This window comes from Peromyscus californicus, unplaced genomic scaffold (assembly GCF_007827085.1).
Source record: "Peromyscus californicus insignis strain IS unplaced genomic scaffold, ASM782708v3 Scaffold_16__1_contigs__length_79575227, whole genome shotgun sequence".
Lineage (NCBI taxonomy): Eukaryota > Metazoa > Chordata > Mammalia > Rodentia > Cricetidae > Peromyscus > Peromyscus californicus.
Genome location: NW_026294458.1, coordinates 4,556,730 through 4,572,054, shown reverse-complemented (window position 1 = coordinate 4,572,054; position 15,325 = coordinate 4,556,730). Strand labels below are relative to the sequence as shown.

The 15,325-nt window shown below is 46.9% G+C and overlaps 1 protein-coding gene across 6 annotated transcripts in view; it reads left to right on the top strand.

Annotated features, from left to right (window-relative positions):
- Positions 1-15,325, top strand: part of Map3k13 (mitogen-activated protein kinase kinase kinase 13) — a 175,648-nt gene that overhangs the window by 154,558 nt on the left and 5,765 nt on the right. For all 6 annotated transcript variants that reach the window (XM_052740089.1, XM_052740087.1, XM_052740086.1 and 3 more), the window contains 5 exons: positions 223-339; positions 5,295-5,432; positions 9,613-10,363; positions 13,129-13,196; positions 13,816-14,113. In XM_052740089.1, coding sequence (XP_052596049.1) covers positions 223-339; positions 5,295-5,432; positions 9,613-10,363; positions 13,129-13,196; positions 13,816-14,113 — 1,372 coding nt within the window. The remainder of the gene's footprint in view (positions 1-222; positions 340-5,294; positions 5,433-9,612; positions 10,364-13,128; positions 13,197-13,815; positions 14,114-15,325) is intronic.

Sequence of the window (15,325 nt, the reverse complement as noted above, 5' to 3'; positions counted from 1 at the left end):
CAGACTGTACTCTTACTTTGTCGATGGCCCGCCTGGCTCTCTGTGTGGCTGGAGGGGCCCTCAGGATAAAACACAGAGCTCAGACTTTCCATCCCCCCCGCTCTTTGTTTGAATCACTGGGTTAAGAAAATTTTAAAATAGAAACCCCCGGGGCTTTGCATGTTTCATTAGAGCCAATCTTGGGTCTCCTTGGCCTGGCTCATCCTGTGTTTCCATTGACAGGCATGCCCTGGACATCCGGGAGCACTATGAGCGAAAGCTTGAGCGGGCCAACAATCTGTACATGGAGCTGAGCGCCATCATGCTGCAGCTGGAAATGCGAGAGAAGGAGCTGCTGAAGTAGGTATTCCGGCCAATGGCAGCCCTTGCTGCTCCGAGTCTGTCAGTCAGCTGTGTTTGCACGGTGCTGCTGCAGTGAGCATGCTCATGTTTTAGTTACTCGGTCAACATTCCTTAAGGACTGCGGTCTGCAGGTCCCCGCCAGGGTGAGGCATACACATTAGCAAAGTGGCTGCAGGTCTGATTTGGGACCACTTAGTGGACTAGCATGTGTACGTCTCTCTGCCGCATGGTTCAGAGAGGGGCTTCATTTTCAGAAGAACTTCGTGTGGATAAGACAAGGCTTGTTGACCTATGGGAAGTATAGTTCTGCTGAAAACTGTGCCAGGAATCCTGATGCTGCCAAACGGCCGTGGGTCTGCACCCCGAAGAAGCAAAGCTTCTGCCCTTTATTGGGTTGGAGAAGAAACAGATAATGCATGAGTTTGAGCAGAATAAGGTTGAGTCCATTTAAATTCAGTACCTTCAGGTTGTCTGCTTAAACTTGAATAGCAGCCTTGTTATACAAAGGTGAGTATGGTAGAACTTGTAGGCAAATGAAAATATTCTGCACTGCCCCCCCCTTTCTCTCTCTCTCCCTTCCTTTTCCCCTCCCTCCCTGTCTATCTAAAAGATAATTCACTTTATACATTTTATTTATAATTTACACACTGTATTAATATGAAGGGACTTCTTTTCTACTTGAAGTATTTTTCAAGTTATTTGAGAATTTTGTACAATGAGCTGACTTTTGACCATATTCAGCCCTCACCCATCTGCTCCCAGATCCACCCCCCCACTTCCCTACCCAACTGTAAACAGAAGCTTTCCCATCTTGCTGCTCTATAGTTATAGTTTTCCTTGTTACAAAATTCAGAAAAGAAACTCACAAAAGAAGTGTAAAGTGTATAAGGTTGAAAGACAAAAGCATAGTTTGGGGTTGATAATACAAGTTAGGATAGAAAGTGAATTAGGTACCACACTTTGGACTTACCAAGTTAGGATAGATAATGGAGTATTTTTCTCTGAATTTGTCAATTGCAAATGGACTGGACATTGTTAATGTAATTATTGCCTGTATATATTTATATAGTTATTGTACTTATTATATATAGTTTTACTTAGTTAGTTAAAACCTTCACTTTTAGCTGGGTGGTGGTAGCGCATGCCTTTAATCCCAGCACTCGGGAGGCAGAGCCAGACGGATCTCCGTGAGTTCAAGGCCAGCCTGGTCTACAGAGCGAGATCCAGGACAGGCACCAAAACAACACAGAGAAACCCTGTCTTTGAAAACAAAACAAAACAACTTTGGGCTGGAGGGATGGCTCAGAGGTTAAGAGCACTGACTGCTCTTCCAGAGGTCCTGAGTTCAATTCCCAGCAACCACATGATGGCTCACAACCATCTGTAATGAGATCTGGTGCCCTCTTCTGGCCTGCAGGCAGAACACTATATACATAATAAATAAATCTTAAAAAAAAAAAACCAAACCCTCACATTTTATTTAGACAAAAAGGGGGAAATGTTGTATGATATTTTGATTGTGTTCTGACAAATCTTGCTTGGAGTCAGAGGGCAGGGCTAGCCACTAGCTGACCAAAATTAACCATAGAGGTTTGGAGGATTGTAGACAGAGAGGAGATAGGAAGTGATAAGGTGGGGTGGAGAGAGGATCTCAGTCCTTTTGGATGGAGGAACCGCAGAGGTAGGAAGCAACTGTGGCTGCTCCCCTGCTTCTCTGATCTTTCAAGTTTTTACCCCAATATCTGACTCCTGATTTTTTATTGATAAGATTAATTAGATTAATTCTTCAGTAAACCAACTTTATGTCCCCTGTGGTCACTCTTAAAGAAAACCAGTTCTCCCCCTTTGAGCAGCTATCAATTGCCAGCAGCTCCTTAGCTTCGGAATGGGACTTCATGTCAAACTCCTCTCTCCTTGCTAGGATTTGGTCTGGCTTGAGCTTGCACAGGGCGTATGCACACTGTCATAGCCAGTTTAAGTTCATGTGTGCAACTGTCCTCTTGTGTCCAGAGAACACTGTTTTCTCATATTTGTTCCCTACCTCTGTCTCCTACAGTCTCTCTACCCCTTATTCCACCATGACCTCTGAGCCTTGAGACAGGGTATGATACTTACGTTTCGTTTAGGGATGAACATTCCACAACAGCTAGCTGCAGGTCTCTGTGTTAATCACCATCTACTTCAACTAGAAGCTTCTCAGAGGAGAGCTGAGAGATGCGTAAATCTATAGGTGTAAGAAGTCATTAGGAGTCAGTTTAATACTCTGTCCATTTAGCAGAATAGTAGGAGGTTCTCCCCTAGGCCTATGGCCTGTGTAGCCAGAGTTGCTCAGCCTGACGATGATGCCAGCGTGGGCTTCACATAATGGAGTGGGAGGGACTTCAGTCCGAGTGAGAAAGTGGTGGTTACTTCTCTGCTGTTTGTGCCACTATTGCACCAGCAGGCATGCCTTGCCACGCTGGTCATTATTGTAGGTCTCAGGGTTCACAGCAGGCAAGACTGACAACTACTTTCCTCTTCTACTAGCATACGTAGGACCTTCCAGCACTATGAGAGCTAGCCAGTAGAGATGAAGCTTCCACATCAGTACCAGCTTCATACTTCTGTGCTCTATGATTCGAGTACAAGGTCTTCAGCAATAGGGTCTTACTGTCAGGTTCTGGAGGGTAACCCAAAGCATTGGCAGTAGCCTGTAATGTTTTGGATCTATGGAATTTCAATGGAGCCCAAACTACAAAAGAAGTAACCTATTCCTGGCACCAAGCTTTTTATTTGTTAGCCTGTGGCGTCTAGTAAGAGCATTGTTGAATCTTTATAGGGTAATTTCTCTCTCTCTCTCTCTCTCTCTCTCTCTCTCTCTCTCTCTCTCTCTCCCTCTCTCTCTCTCTCAATCTCTCTCTCTCTGGTGTGAGTGTGTGTGTGTGTGTGTGTGTGTGTGTGTGTGTGTGTGTGAGAGAGAGAGAGAGAGAGAGAGAGAGAGAGAGAGAGAGAGAGCGCTTCTACAGTAGTGGGCAGGTTTCCATTTGTCTGTTTTGAAGACTTTCTAGAGTTATGTATCCCTTCCCACATTCCCTCCTTTACCCTGCTCTCCCATTCCCCATGCCAATTTAACCCATCCTGTTACGCTCATCCTCTTAAGTTTTTATACCACTGCTTTTAATATCCTCTGCATTTAAAGCACCCCCCTTACCCTCTTATTATTTCCTTGACCTCTATGGGTATTCTAAATGAAATGTGCCTATCTGAAAATTCAAAGCTAGCATCCACAAATGAGAGAAAGTTAGTCACCTCACTCAGTATGATTGTTTCCAGCTCCATCCATTTCCCGGGCAATTTCATATTGTTTTTCTTCATTTTAAGATTTTTCCATTTTACTTTCTTTTTTAAAAATTGTATGTATATTATGGTTATTTTGCCTGTGTCTATGTCTGTGCACCAAGTGCATAGAATGCCCGTAGAGGACAGAAGAAGGCATCAGATCCTGGAGTTACAGATGGTTGTGAGCCGCCATGTGGTTGCTGGGAATCAAACCTAGGACCTCTAGAAGAGCAGCCAGTGATCTTAACTACTCAGCCATCTCTCCAGCCCCATCTCATTTTTTCTTAATAGCTGAATAATATGCCGTTGTGTAAATGTAACCCCTTTTCATTATCCACTCATCAATTCACGGATGTCTAGGCTGTTTCCGTCTCCTGGAGATTGTGACTAGCGCAGCACTGGGCATGGATGAGTGGGCGTCTCTAGAGTAGGGTGTGGAGCAAGAACAGTATGGCTGAGTCATGTGGTAGATCTGTCTCTAGCTTTCTGAGGAAACTTCACACTGATTTCCGTAGTGGTTGCACCAGTTTGCACTCCCAACAGCAGTGAATGAGTGTTCTCCTTCACCTCCAGGGATGCCAGCATTTGTTATTGTTTATTTGGGCGGGGGGGTGGATTTTTTTGGTTTGGTTTGGTTTCTTTTTTCTTTTTTAGTCGTATATGTTCTAATTAGGGTAAGATGATATTTCAAAGAGGTTTTTTATTTGCATTTCCCTGATGTCTAAGGATGTTGAACATTTCTTAAAAATGTTTCTCATCCATTTGTGTTTCATCTTTTGGGAACTCTGTTTAGTTCTCTGCCTCATTGGATCTGGAGTTATAGACAGTTGTGAACTACCTAACATGGGTGCTAGGAATTGAACTCAGGTCCTCTGGAAGAGCATCAAGTGCACTTAACCACCAACCTGTATCCCCAGTGCCCACTTGTTCTGTAGAGGATGCTTAATATAGTGCTCTGGTTAGCAACCCTCTGATTAGATTCTGGTTTTCCTCTTCAGTAGGTAGGGGATTAGGAGGATGTTTTCCGGTCCCACAGTTGTGGGGTTCCCCTTTTTTCTCACAGCCTGTTGGCCACCAGTCCATGAGGACAAGGGGCAGAAGCGATGACAAAGAGCTTTGAGCAGCCTGTGAGCACAGTGGAGATATCTGTCCGGGATATAACTTCAGTGAGTCAGCTCAGCTTTACTCCAGAGTGAGGAGAGATCTAAAGGATGGGGCAGTGGCTGGGGCATCACCTAATTTGCATTAAACAGCACGCTCCTATCATAAAGCTCCTAGTACAAGTCTTAGTTATCATATGTGGAATCACAGTCCTCTAGTAATGGTCCCAGCACAATGTCTAGTTACCATATGGGCAGCGGGGCGAGCTTCTGCAGGGAACTGCATCCAGGGTCATACTAGAGGTAAGTCAGGCATCTCCAAGTAAGGTCAGGTAGAGAACAGGGTGCCTTCCTGGGGTGAGGAGGTGGAAGTTGTCCATGTTGCCGAGCTCAGAGACAGCTACCAGGCTGTGGTAGACTGCAACCTCAGGCCATCAGGGCCTCCCATGGTACCATCTTAGATCATCTCTGTCCTGCCTTTCTGTCTACCAAAACCAAAGAGTGTTTTTTTTTTTTTTTTGCTTCGTCCCACAGGAGAGAGCAAGCAGTGGAAAAGAAGTATCCTGGGACCTACAAGCGACACCCTGTCCGTCCGATAATCCACCCCAATGCCATGGAGAAACTCATGAAAAGGAAGGGTGTGCCCCACAAGGCCGGGGTACAGACTAAGCGGTGAGAAAACTGCATCCATCCAGCTGACATTTAGATGAATGGGGTCACCTGTAAAAGGGCAGTCTCAGATGTCGTGGACATGGCCTTTCTGTAGCTCACCAGCAGCACATGGCCTGTGGTAAAACCAAGTAGGGAGATGACAGAGCATGGCACAGACCCCAGAAATCTCGTTTTTACTGCCTGAGGCACTCTATTTTAGCACCAAATACAGGACAGGGATGTATACAACAGGGACAGCCAGGCTGGTTGAAACTCCAGCCCTGCTTTATAAGTGTGTGCCTTGGGCCATGTCGTTTGGCCTCTTTCAAATCCAGTATCCTCATGGGTAAATGGTGTCATTGTGTTACATGGGATTTCTTTCTATTCTTATAACCCTTAGAAACAACTGAGTTAATCGTAATTTTTTATTTTTGACACAGTGGTCTATGCATATTTTATCAATGTATTTACTTAGTTCTTCTTAATAACGTAAAACTCACTACCAAAAATAAAACAGGGCATTGATAATTATGTATACCTAGCTGAGTGGTTCCCCATACTCTACCTCTGCGTGGAATTTTTATGACTTTTGTTTTGTTTAGTTCTGTTGGTTTGTTTGGTAGGCGGTTACTCACACTGGCCTCATACTCATTAATGTCCTCCTGTCTCAATCTCTTAAGTAGCCAGGGTAACAAACATGTGTGATCACACCTCACTGTGAAGTTTGAATAGTGTGAAATCACTTTTAGGGCACTGGTGTTCAAAAGTGGGGTTTAGCTTTTAAGAGATCATTCTTTCCTTATTTATTTATTTATTTATTTATTTATTTATTTATTTATTTATTTATTTATTTTTATGTTTTGGTTTTTCTAGACAGGGTTTTTCTGTGCAGCCCTGGATGTCCTCGGACTTGCTCTGTAGACCAGGTTGGCCTCGAACTCAGAGATTCTCCTGCCTCTGCCTCCTGAGTGCTAGGATTAAAGGTGTGCACACCGTGCCCAGCTTCTTTCCCCATTTATAACTCTGGCTTTATACTGGTTTAATCTCAGTGGAGTTACATCTCTGTGTAGAATGTATGTTTAGCTGCATGGGGCCCCAAGTTCAATGCACCTTCAAAAACAATACTTTTTCACTCCTTTTTAGAATTACCAAATGCTGTGGAGCCTTATAATTCTCACATGCCGGAGAACTGGCTCCATCCCAGACAGGTTACTATAAAGGAGAGAATGTCCTGGGCTCGTAAGACTCGAACCAAGCGCAATAAGAAAATGGGAAGGAGAAACACAAGCCAACAATGTACCTCTAACTTTTAAATGTTTATTAGCTTAGAAAGCAGTAGGTTTATTTATGACATTTTCATCCATTCTTAGATTTGGTTGACCTTCCTGCAACTCTCTTCTCTCTCCTCTTCCCTACCTTGAAGTGTGATCCTAATTAGTCTTAACAATCAATGAAAACCTGGAGTCAGATATTGGGGTAAAAGCTGAAAGATCAGAGAAGCAGAGCAGCCAGCCACCAGAATCTTCTTACCTCTACGAAATCTCAGACTGAATGGGCCGAGATCCTGTCTCCACCCACCTCATATTTCTGTCTCCACCTCCCAAGTGCTGGGATCAAAGGCATGTGCCACCCAAGTGCTGGGATTAAAGGTGTGTGTCACCACCGCCAGCCCTGTTTCCCTTTTAGACTGGTTCAATCTCATGTAGCCCAGGGTGGCCTTGAACTCCTGATCTTCCTGCTTCTCCTTCCAAGTGCTAGGAGTAAAGGTGTGTGCCACCACTGCCAAGCCTCTATGGTTAACTAGTGGCTAGCTCCACCCTCTGATCTCCAGGCAAGCTTTATTTGTCAGAACACAAACAGAATATCATACAACATTATGTCCCATCTCCATTCTCCCCATCCCTGCTTAAACCCTTCCACCCCTAGTAATCTCCCCTCCACACTCCTATCAGATGCGTTCTGTAACACCCCCCCCCCCCACTCTTCTCCCCGAAGCCTTTCCCCTGACTCTCAGGGGCCCCTTTCTAGTTTTCTGACCTCCACACATGCTCATTCACACAAATATATCTGTCTACATTTGAAGCTGGGATCCACATATGACAGAGAACATGGGGAGTTTGTCTTTCTGAGCCTGGGTTACCTCATAAATATAATATTTTTCAAATCTATCCATTTTCCTGAATTTTTCATAATTTCATTTTTCTTTGCAGTGCAGCTGAATAAAATTCCATTGTGCATATGTACCTCATTTCCATCATCCTCTCCTCTGTTGATGTGTGTGTGTAAGCTGTTTCCATTTCCTGCCTGCTGTGACTAGAGCTGCAGTGAACATGTGTGTGCATGTGTCTCTGTAGCAGGTGTATCACAGGAGTGCTAACACTAGGGCGTGTGGTAATTCTAGTTCTAGCTTTTGGAGGAGCTCTTGACTTCCACAGTGGCTGCGCCGGTCTCCACCCCATCGATCATGAATAAGCCCCTTTCTCCACACCTTGCCAGCATTGTTGTCATTTGTTTTCTTGATCATCACTAACTGAGGTGAGAGGAATTTCAGAGCGGTTTCAGTTTGCATTTCCCTGGTGGCTAAGGGTGTGAGCCGCTGTTTTTTCAGCTCTGTGTGTGTGTGTGTATGTGTGTGTACATGGGTGTGCCCATGTATGTACGGGTGCGCATGTATGTATGTACAAATGGAGAGAGGTCATTCTTGGCTGTTGCTCCTCAGATGACATCCACATTGCTCTTTTGAGACAGGGTCTCACACTGGCCTGGAGTCCACTAAGTAGGCTGGCTGGCCAGTGGGTCCCAGGTCTACCTGTCTCTGCCTCCCCTCCTCCCACCCCAGTCCCCACCCCAAGCTGACCATGCAGCCACACCTGGCTTCTTTTTTTAAACATGGGTGCTGGGGATCAGACTCATCTCCTCCTTCTGTGGCAAGCGCCTTGCTGACTGAGCTGTCTCCCCAGCTCTGTTAGCTTTCTTTAGTCTTTATCGGCCATTTGTATTTCTTCTTCCGAAGATGTTTTGTTCAGTTCCTTAGCCTTTCATTTTTATTATGGTCACTCATTTTCTTGTTTGTTTTGGGGGCTCTTTGTATATTCGCATATTGATCCTCTGTCAGGTCTTTAGCTGGCAAAGATTTTTACTCCTGTTCTGAAGGCTGCCCCTTCCTTCGGTTAACTTGTTTCCTTTGTTGTGGGTTGTGGAGACACTTTTTAACTTCATGAGGATTTATTGAGTACCTGCTGTATACAGGGTGGATCTTTCCAGTAGACCATGTCTAGACCAAACTCCTTGAACATTTTAGATCTTGCCAATGAGCCTGAGGTTTTGTTCTGTGGTACCATACCTCTTTCCTTTGGGATAGACAGCATGCCCAGATATTTCATTAGACAGATGTCTGATGTGAGCAAACTCCCACGCCCATACCTTGCTGTGAGGGTACCAGGCTGACAGCCAAGATCACAAGGAAGACGTTAAGGACCTTGTAGAACAAAGCTAGTGACCCAGAATCCAGAGGAATAAAAGCTGCCAGTAAGACAGCCCAGCTGAGACCAGTATGCAAATCTGATGACCTGAGTTCAATCCCCAGATCCCGCGGTAGAAGGAGAGAACCGACTCCCCAACGTTATGCTCCGTCCTCCATACATGCACCATGGAACACGCACACACACGCACGCACGCACACGCGCGCACACACACACACACATACCTCCCACAAGAATAATTAGACTTTAGAGAGAAGTCACTGGGAGTGGACATGGAGATGGTTTCCAGGTCTGCTGTTTTAAACAGCGCTGTACTGTACCGTTAAGCAGCTCTCTGTGTGCATCTGCTGTCTCTATTGGGTAAATCCCTGTGTCGGTGAATGCTGACTGAAAGGGTATGTGAAACGAGGTGGGTGGCTCACAGTACTAGGTCCAGTACTCAGGAGGCTGAAGCAGGAAGATTGCCATGAGTTTGGGACTAGCCTGGGCTACAGAGTAAGATCCTATCTCAAACAAACAGACACACAATAACAACCAAGTGTGTAGGCCCAGGCATGTAGCTGAGCAGTAAGGCGCTTGCCTAACAGGCACAAGACATTGGATATCATCCCCAGAGTCGCAAATTTACAACCCAAGGGTGTATTCTAAAGCTTGGCGCATTTTACCCCAATGCTAAACATGTTTTGATGTGTTTGAAACAAACCTGTTCTTCTTCCCAGGCCAGACCTGTTACGATCTGAAGGTATCCCCAGTGCAGAGGTGGCTCCCACTGCATCCCCTCTGTCTGGAAGTCCCAAAATGTCCACGTCAAGCAGCAAGAGCCGATACCGAAGCAAACCTCGTCACCGCCGAGGGAATAGTCGAGGCAGCCATAGTGACTTTGCAGCAATCTTGAAAAGCCAGCCGACCCAGGAAAACTCACCCCACCCCGCTTACCTGCATCACGCTCAGGCTCCCTGCCCTTCTCTCCAGCAGCAATACCAGCAACCCCCTTCTGCCCTGCCTCAGAGCCGCCATCCCCGACTCAATATGCATGGGCAGGACATTGCAACCTGTGCCAACAACCTGAGGTATTTTGGCCCAGCAGCAGCCCTGCGGAGTCCACTCAGCAACCATGCTCAAAGACAGATGCCTGGCTCCAGCCCGGACCTCATCTCCACAGCCATGGCGGCAGATTGCTGGAGGGCTTCTGAACTTGAGCAAGCTGGACCCTGGGGCTGCTGTCAGACCGAAGCCTATGATCCCTGTCTCCAGTGCAGGCCAGAGCATTCTGGATCTTTAGATGTTCCCACCACTGAGCCAGTGGGAAGCAGCCCAGACTGTTCCAGTTCACCAGCACACAATCCTCTTTCAGGAAATGCCCAAGGCTCCGAGAGAATGGAGGCAAATGGATTCAATGGCTGTCAATCCGGTATTTCTCATCAATTCACACCCCCAATGCTACCTCAAAAGACACGGCCCCTTCAGAAGGTAAGGTATGACAAGAGTAGCCCGTCACTGCCATCAAATGATGTCAGAGTCAATCATGTGGTGCACATTATAAAACTGGACATTAAAAGGTGTGCCTTTGGGAAAGCGTGAGCCAACAGAGCACAGATGTTTCTTTTGTTCTAAAGACTGACTTCTCCTTCCGTGGTGTTCTGGTGGCGGGCCAGGGAGTTGATTTGAGGGATTACTGAACTGGGAGACCAGGATAACCATATATTAAAGACATAGTCAAAATATTTGCAAACTATTGTCCTAGAACTCCAAGCTTGAGGGGTGGCCCAAGGAAGTTTAGGAAGTGGAGATTCCCGGTGCACAATGGCAAACATGGTCTTGGAGAAGACACACAGTGAACTGTCACCTAACATTCCTGCATCTATTTGACGACAGCTTTTTAAAGCTTGAGCTTCTTAATCTCCTCGGCACCAATGCTCCTTACAATCTAACGGTAACAGCCGTCTTGACCCAGCTAGTCTTGAATCTAATGGTAACAGCCGTCTTGACCCAGCTAGTCTTGAATCTAATGGTAACAGCCGTCTTGACCCAGCTAGTCTTGAATCTAATGGTAACAGCCGTCTTGACCCAGCTAGTCTTGAATCTAATGGTAACAGCCGTCTTGACCCAGCTAGTCTTAAATCATGAAACCTGTTTGTCTTCTCCACTGGCTGCCTTGCGGTCCTCTGTGGTGTTGGAGATCTAGCCAGGGTCGTCCACTTAGCACCTCTGGGAATCCACCACTGTCCATGCAAAGGGCCCAGTAGTGGACTCTGCCATGCTGGTCGACTTGAAGACTACATGAATTAGTAAGTAGAGAGCATCTAGAATGGCATCTGGAGTACAGCCTGCTTCATGTTAGCTTGCCTTGCTAAGGTTTCTAACAGGTGATTGTGAGAAGTGTTTGGAACATGGTGCACATTTAATCCTAAATATTGCTTCAGCTCATATCATGGCTGAGGGGAAGGGGGTATAAGATGAGCTTGTTTGGTCAACTAGATACTTCATGGGAAAGGAGCGACAGCTGGGGACTGTGTGCTGTTGCAGAACTGTGTTCCTTCCTCCACGTGTGCCACTGCTGCTGGCTGAGCAGAGGTCCATGTGAGGTCAATGTGAGCTAATCCATTCTGCACCCTACCCAACCCCTGGAGCTGGTAACATAGAGTCCGTCCCTCTAGAATGTACAGGATGGCTGGCTGGCTAGTTGGCTGGTTTGGTTGGTTTGGGGGACAGAGTCTTGCTGTGTAGCCCAAGCTGGTCTCAAACTCAGAATTCTCTTGTCTCAGCCTCCTGTATGCTAGGATTATAGACATACACCACCATAGCCAGCAGATGCCTTTGCCCCCAGCCATCTCGCCAGCCTGGCTCACTGACTTTTACCTACATGGTTCTGTAGCCATCTCAGTGACCAATTTTAAAGCATAAGAAACCCAGACCTTTTCTTAGTCACTCCATGTCACATGTGCCTTTGAGCCACCCTGCTGTCATTTAGATGCCATATATGGCTCTGCAGGCCCTAGAACACAGAGCACATTCAGCTTCATTGGAACTGCACACCCCATAGCAGCTCAGCTTCTCTTTCCCAAGATGCATTTCTGTGGGGGTTCCTGATGTAATTGCTCATCTTGGCAATCAGGATTACTAATTCCAGCCCTGTCTTTCCTATTGTTAAGAAAAATGCATGTCAAAATACAATGAATAAGATTGTGATATTTTAGAACTGGCTTTTGTAAATGTAAATTACTCTCAACCTTTGGATCCTTTCCACCGGCTCAGTGGTGGGTCCGTCTAAGCTCCTAGCAGACTGTAATCCAGGGACTATGGTGCCGGGGTAAGGACAGTTGATCTTACCTATGGCCGATTTTCTGCCCTTACTGCCAGTTGAGATCTTCCCTATGGGGAAGATTAGCTGCCAGCCATTCACTTAGGCAGCCGCTCACATCGGCCACAGAACCCAGCAACCATCTCAGTGGTCCTGGCCAGAGCAACCTTGTCCCCGCCAATGTGTGGACTCGGTGAAAATCCATGAAGAACCTTTTTATAACTGAAAAGTGGTGACTATAGATACTTAGAAATGCTGTTCTGGAGTTGAGTATACACGGGTTGTTTTTACATTTAACACTGTATGACATTTAACACTGACATTTAAACACCGTAATCTTCACAAGACTGTAGTATTAGTGGCCAAACAATTGATTTGGAAAGAGGAAAGCACTTGCTGGGCTTGCAGAACTGGAAAGCCCCTTCAAGGTGGAATTTCTATGCTTTCATAGAACCACTGGCAGTTACAGGACAGTGTCCCAAATCCAAGACCTCGTCAGCTTCCTCTCCACTCTCCTCTGGACACTTGCATGGGGCCTCCACCTCCTGAAGGCAAAGGGAAACTTCTGTGTCTTCTAGCACCTGGTAAAGGGCCTGTTGTCATGGAAACAGGGAGCACTGCTGCTGAATGGAGGGTACATATGGATGTGTTGGTTTGGGCTGCTTTGCTTTGGTATTAGGGAGTTGTTTGTTTTGTTTGGGGGTCTGTTTGTTTGTTTTTGAGACAGCATTTGACTAAATAGCTCAGGATGACTTGGAACTCTCTATGTACCTGGGCTGCCCTCGGTCCACCTGCCTCAGCCCCTGGAGTGACGGGATTCCAGTTGTATGCTACCCTCCTGGGATGTGGATGGAGATGTTTGAAGATGCCATCAGCAAGCTGTCACTAAACCCCTTTAGAATGAAAATTAAATCTGTTGTCTCCTTGTCCTCAGAGTGGAGATGACTCCTCGGAAGAGGAAGGGGAAGTAGACAGTGAAGTGGAATTTCCTCGAAGACAGAGGTAAGGCCCCCACAAACCTGGGACGCTGTTCAGTGTCCTAGGGAAGCTCCCGAGGATGCCGCAGGGGCTCAGCTAGAGACCCGTCTGCAGCCACTTTACAGGGAAATTGAACTACGCGCTGCCGTCTTCCCATCGCAGGTCTGCAGGCTGCCCTGCACAGCAGGTCACAGGTCATCAGATTCATTTTCACAGACCCTCACAGCAAGGAGCGTGAATATAGATACACTGTCACACTCCAGAACACAGACAGTGTCTGGTTTGGGAGGGGTGGCACGTGTGTGTGGTTCAGATGGTTTCTGGTGGGTCTCCTTGGGTTAGTCTGTTCATGCTGCTCTGGTCAAATACCACAGACTAGGGGGTTTATGGAACAACACACATTTCTCCCAGTTGTGGGAACTGGGCGGTCCAAGGTGGTGGTGACAGTGATTCCGTTCCTAGTCACAGCTTTCTTCCTAGCTTGCAGACCACCTTCTTCCTGTGTCCTCACATGTCAGAGATGGATAAATAATAGAGAATCTGGGGGGCGGGCAGGAGCTAGCAGGCTCCCGTCACTCTGACTGATTGGCAAGCCAGGGAGCCACTCCCCCTCTGGTTAAGCCTGTGTTTTCCCTGTCTCCAGGCCCCACCGCTGTATTAGCAGCTGCCAGTCCTACTCGACCTTTAGCTCCGAGAACTTCTCTGTGTCTGATGGAGAGGAAGGGAACACCAGTGACCACTCAAACAGTCCCGATGAGTCGGCTGACAGACGGGAAGACCGCCTGGCAGAGAAACTGGACGACCTGCTGTCCCAGACGCCCGAGGCCCCCATCGAGATCTCCTCCCACTCAGATGGGCTGTCTGACAAGGAGTGTGCTGTCCGGCGCGTGAAGACACAGATGTCCCTGGGCAGGCTGTGCGCCGAGGAGCGTGGCTACGAGGTGGGCATCCCTCCCTCCTCCTCACTCCACTACGCCCTTCCTAGTCCCCTGGGTTTAGAGCATTATGCTAGTTCGCTTTCCATTGCTGTGATAAGCATGGTGACCAAAACCAACTTGGGGAAGAAAGGGTTTATTTCAGCTTACAGCTCACGGTCCATCATTGAGAAGCCAGGGCGGGAACCAAAGCGGAGCAGGAGCCTGGAGGCAGAAACCGAAGCAGCGGCCATAGAGGACAGCTGCTTTCTGGCTTGCTCCCACGGCTGGCTCAGCTTGCTTTTTTTTCTTTTCTTTTCTCTTTTCCCTTTCTTTCTTTCTTTCTTTCTTTCTTTCTTTCTTTCTTTCTTTCTTTCTTTCTTTCTTTCTTTCTTTCTTTCTTTTCCTTCCTTCTTTCTTTCTTTTCCTTCCTTCCTTCCTTCCTTCCTTTCTTCCTCCTTCTTTCCTTCCTTTCCTTCCTTCCTTCCTTCCTTCCTTCCCTCCCTCCCTCCCCCTCTCTCCCTCTCTCTCTCTCTCTCTCTCTTTCTTTCTTTCTACAACCCAAGCCCTCCTGCTCAGGGAGTGGTACTACCCACAGTGGGCTGGGTCCTCCCACATCAATTGTTAATCAAGAAAATGCAACCCAGACTTGTCTGCTGAAAGCATTTTCTCCAGTGAGGTTTCCTCTTCTCAAAGGACACTAGCTTGTGTCACATTGACAGAACTAACTGCACAAGTAGGTTCAGGCCTGGGGTCGTTATCATTTTCAGTCGGCAGATAAAATATACACTGCCTCCACGAAGTAAATAAAAACATGTAGCCGTGGGGTTCTCTGAGTAAGGACAGTGTCTCACAAATGAGACAGAGACATGAAATGTTCCCAAATCTCCACCCCACCCCACCCCTCACCCATCTCCCAGTCCTTCCCTCCCTGCTCTCACTCTCATCTGGAAGACATTGCCACAGCCCAGAAGATAAGTGCTGCTTCTGTAGACTAGAACAGCCTTTGGAGGCCCAGGAGATTGGGGTGTTTGTAGGTGTAGACCCTGGACTCAGACTGCCTAGATGCAAACCCCAGCCATTCTACCTACCACGTGACCCTGGGCAAGTTGCTTAACCTCGCCGAAGGTCAGTTTCCTTACCCTTACAATGTATGTGGTATCTATCAAATCTACGAGAAATGACCTCCTTCAGCAGGTGAGTAGACTGGACGAACAGATGTACCCAGCCCTGGAATGC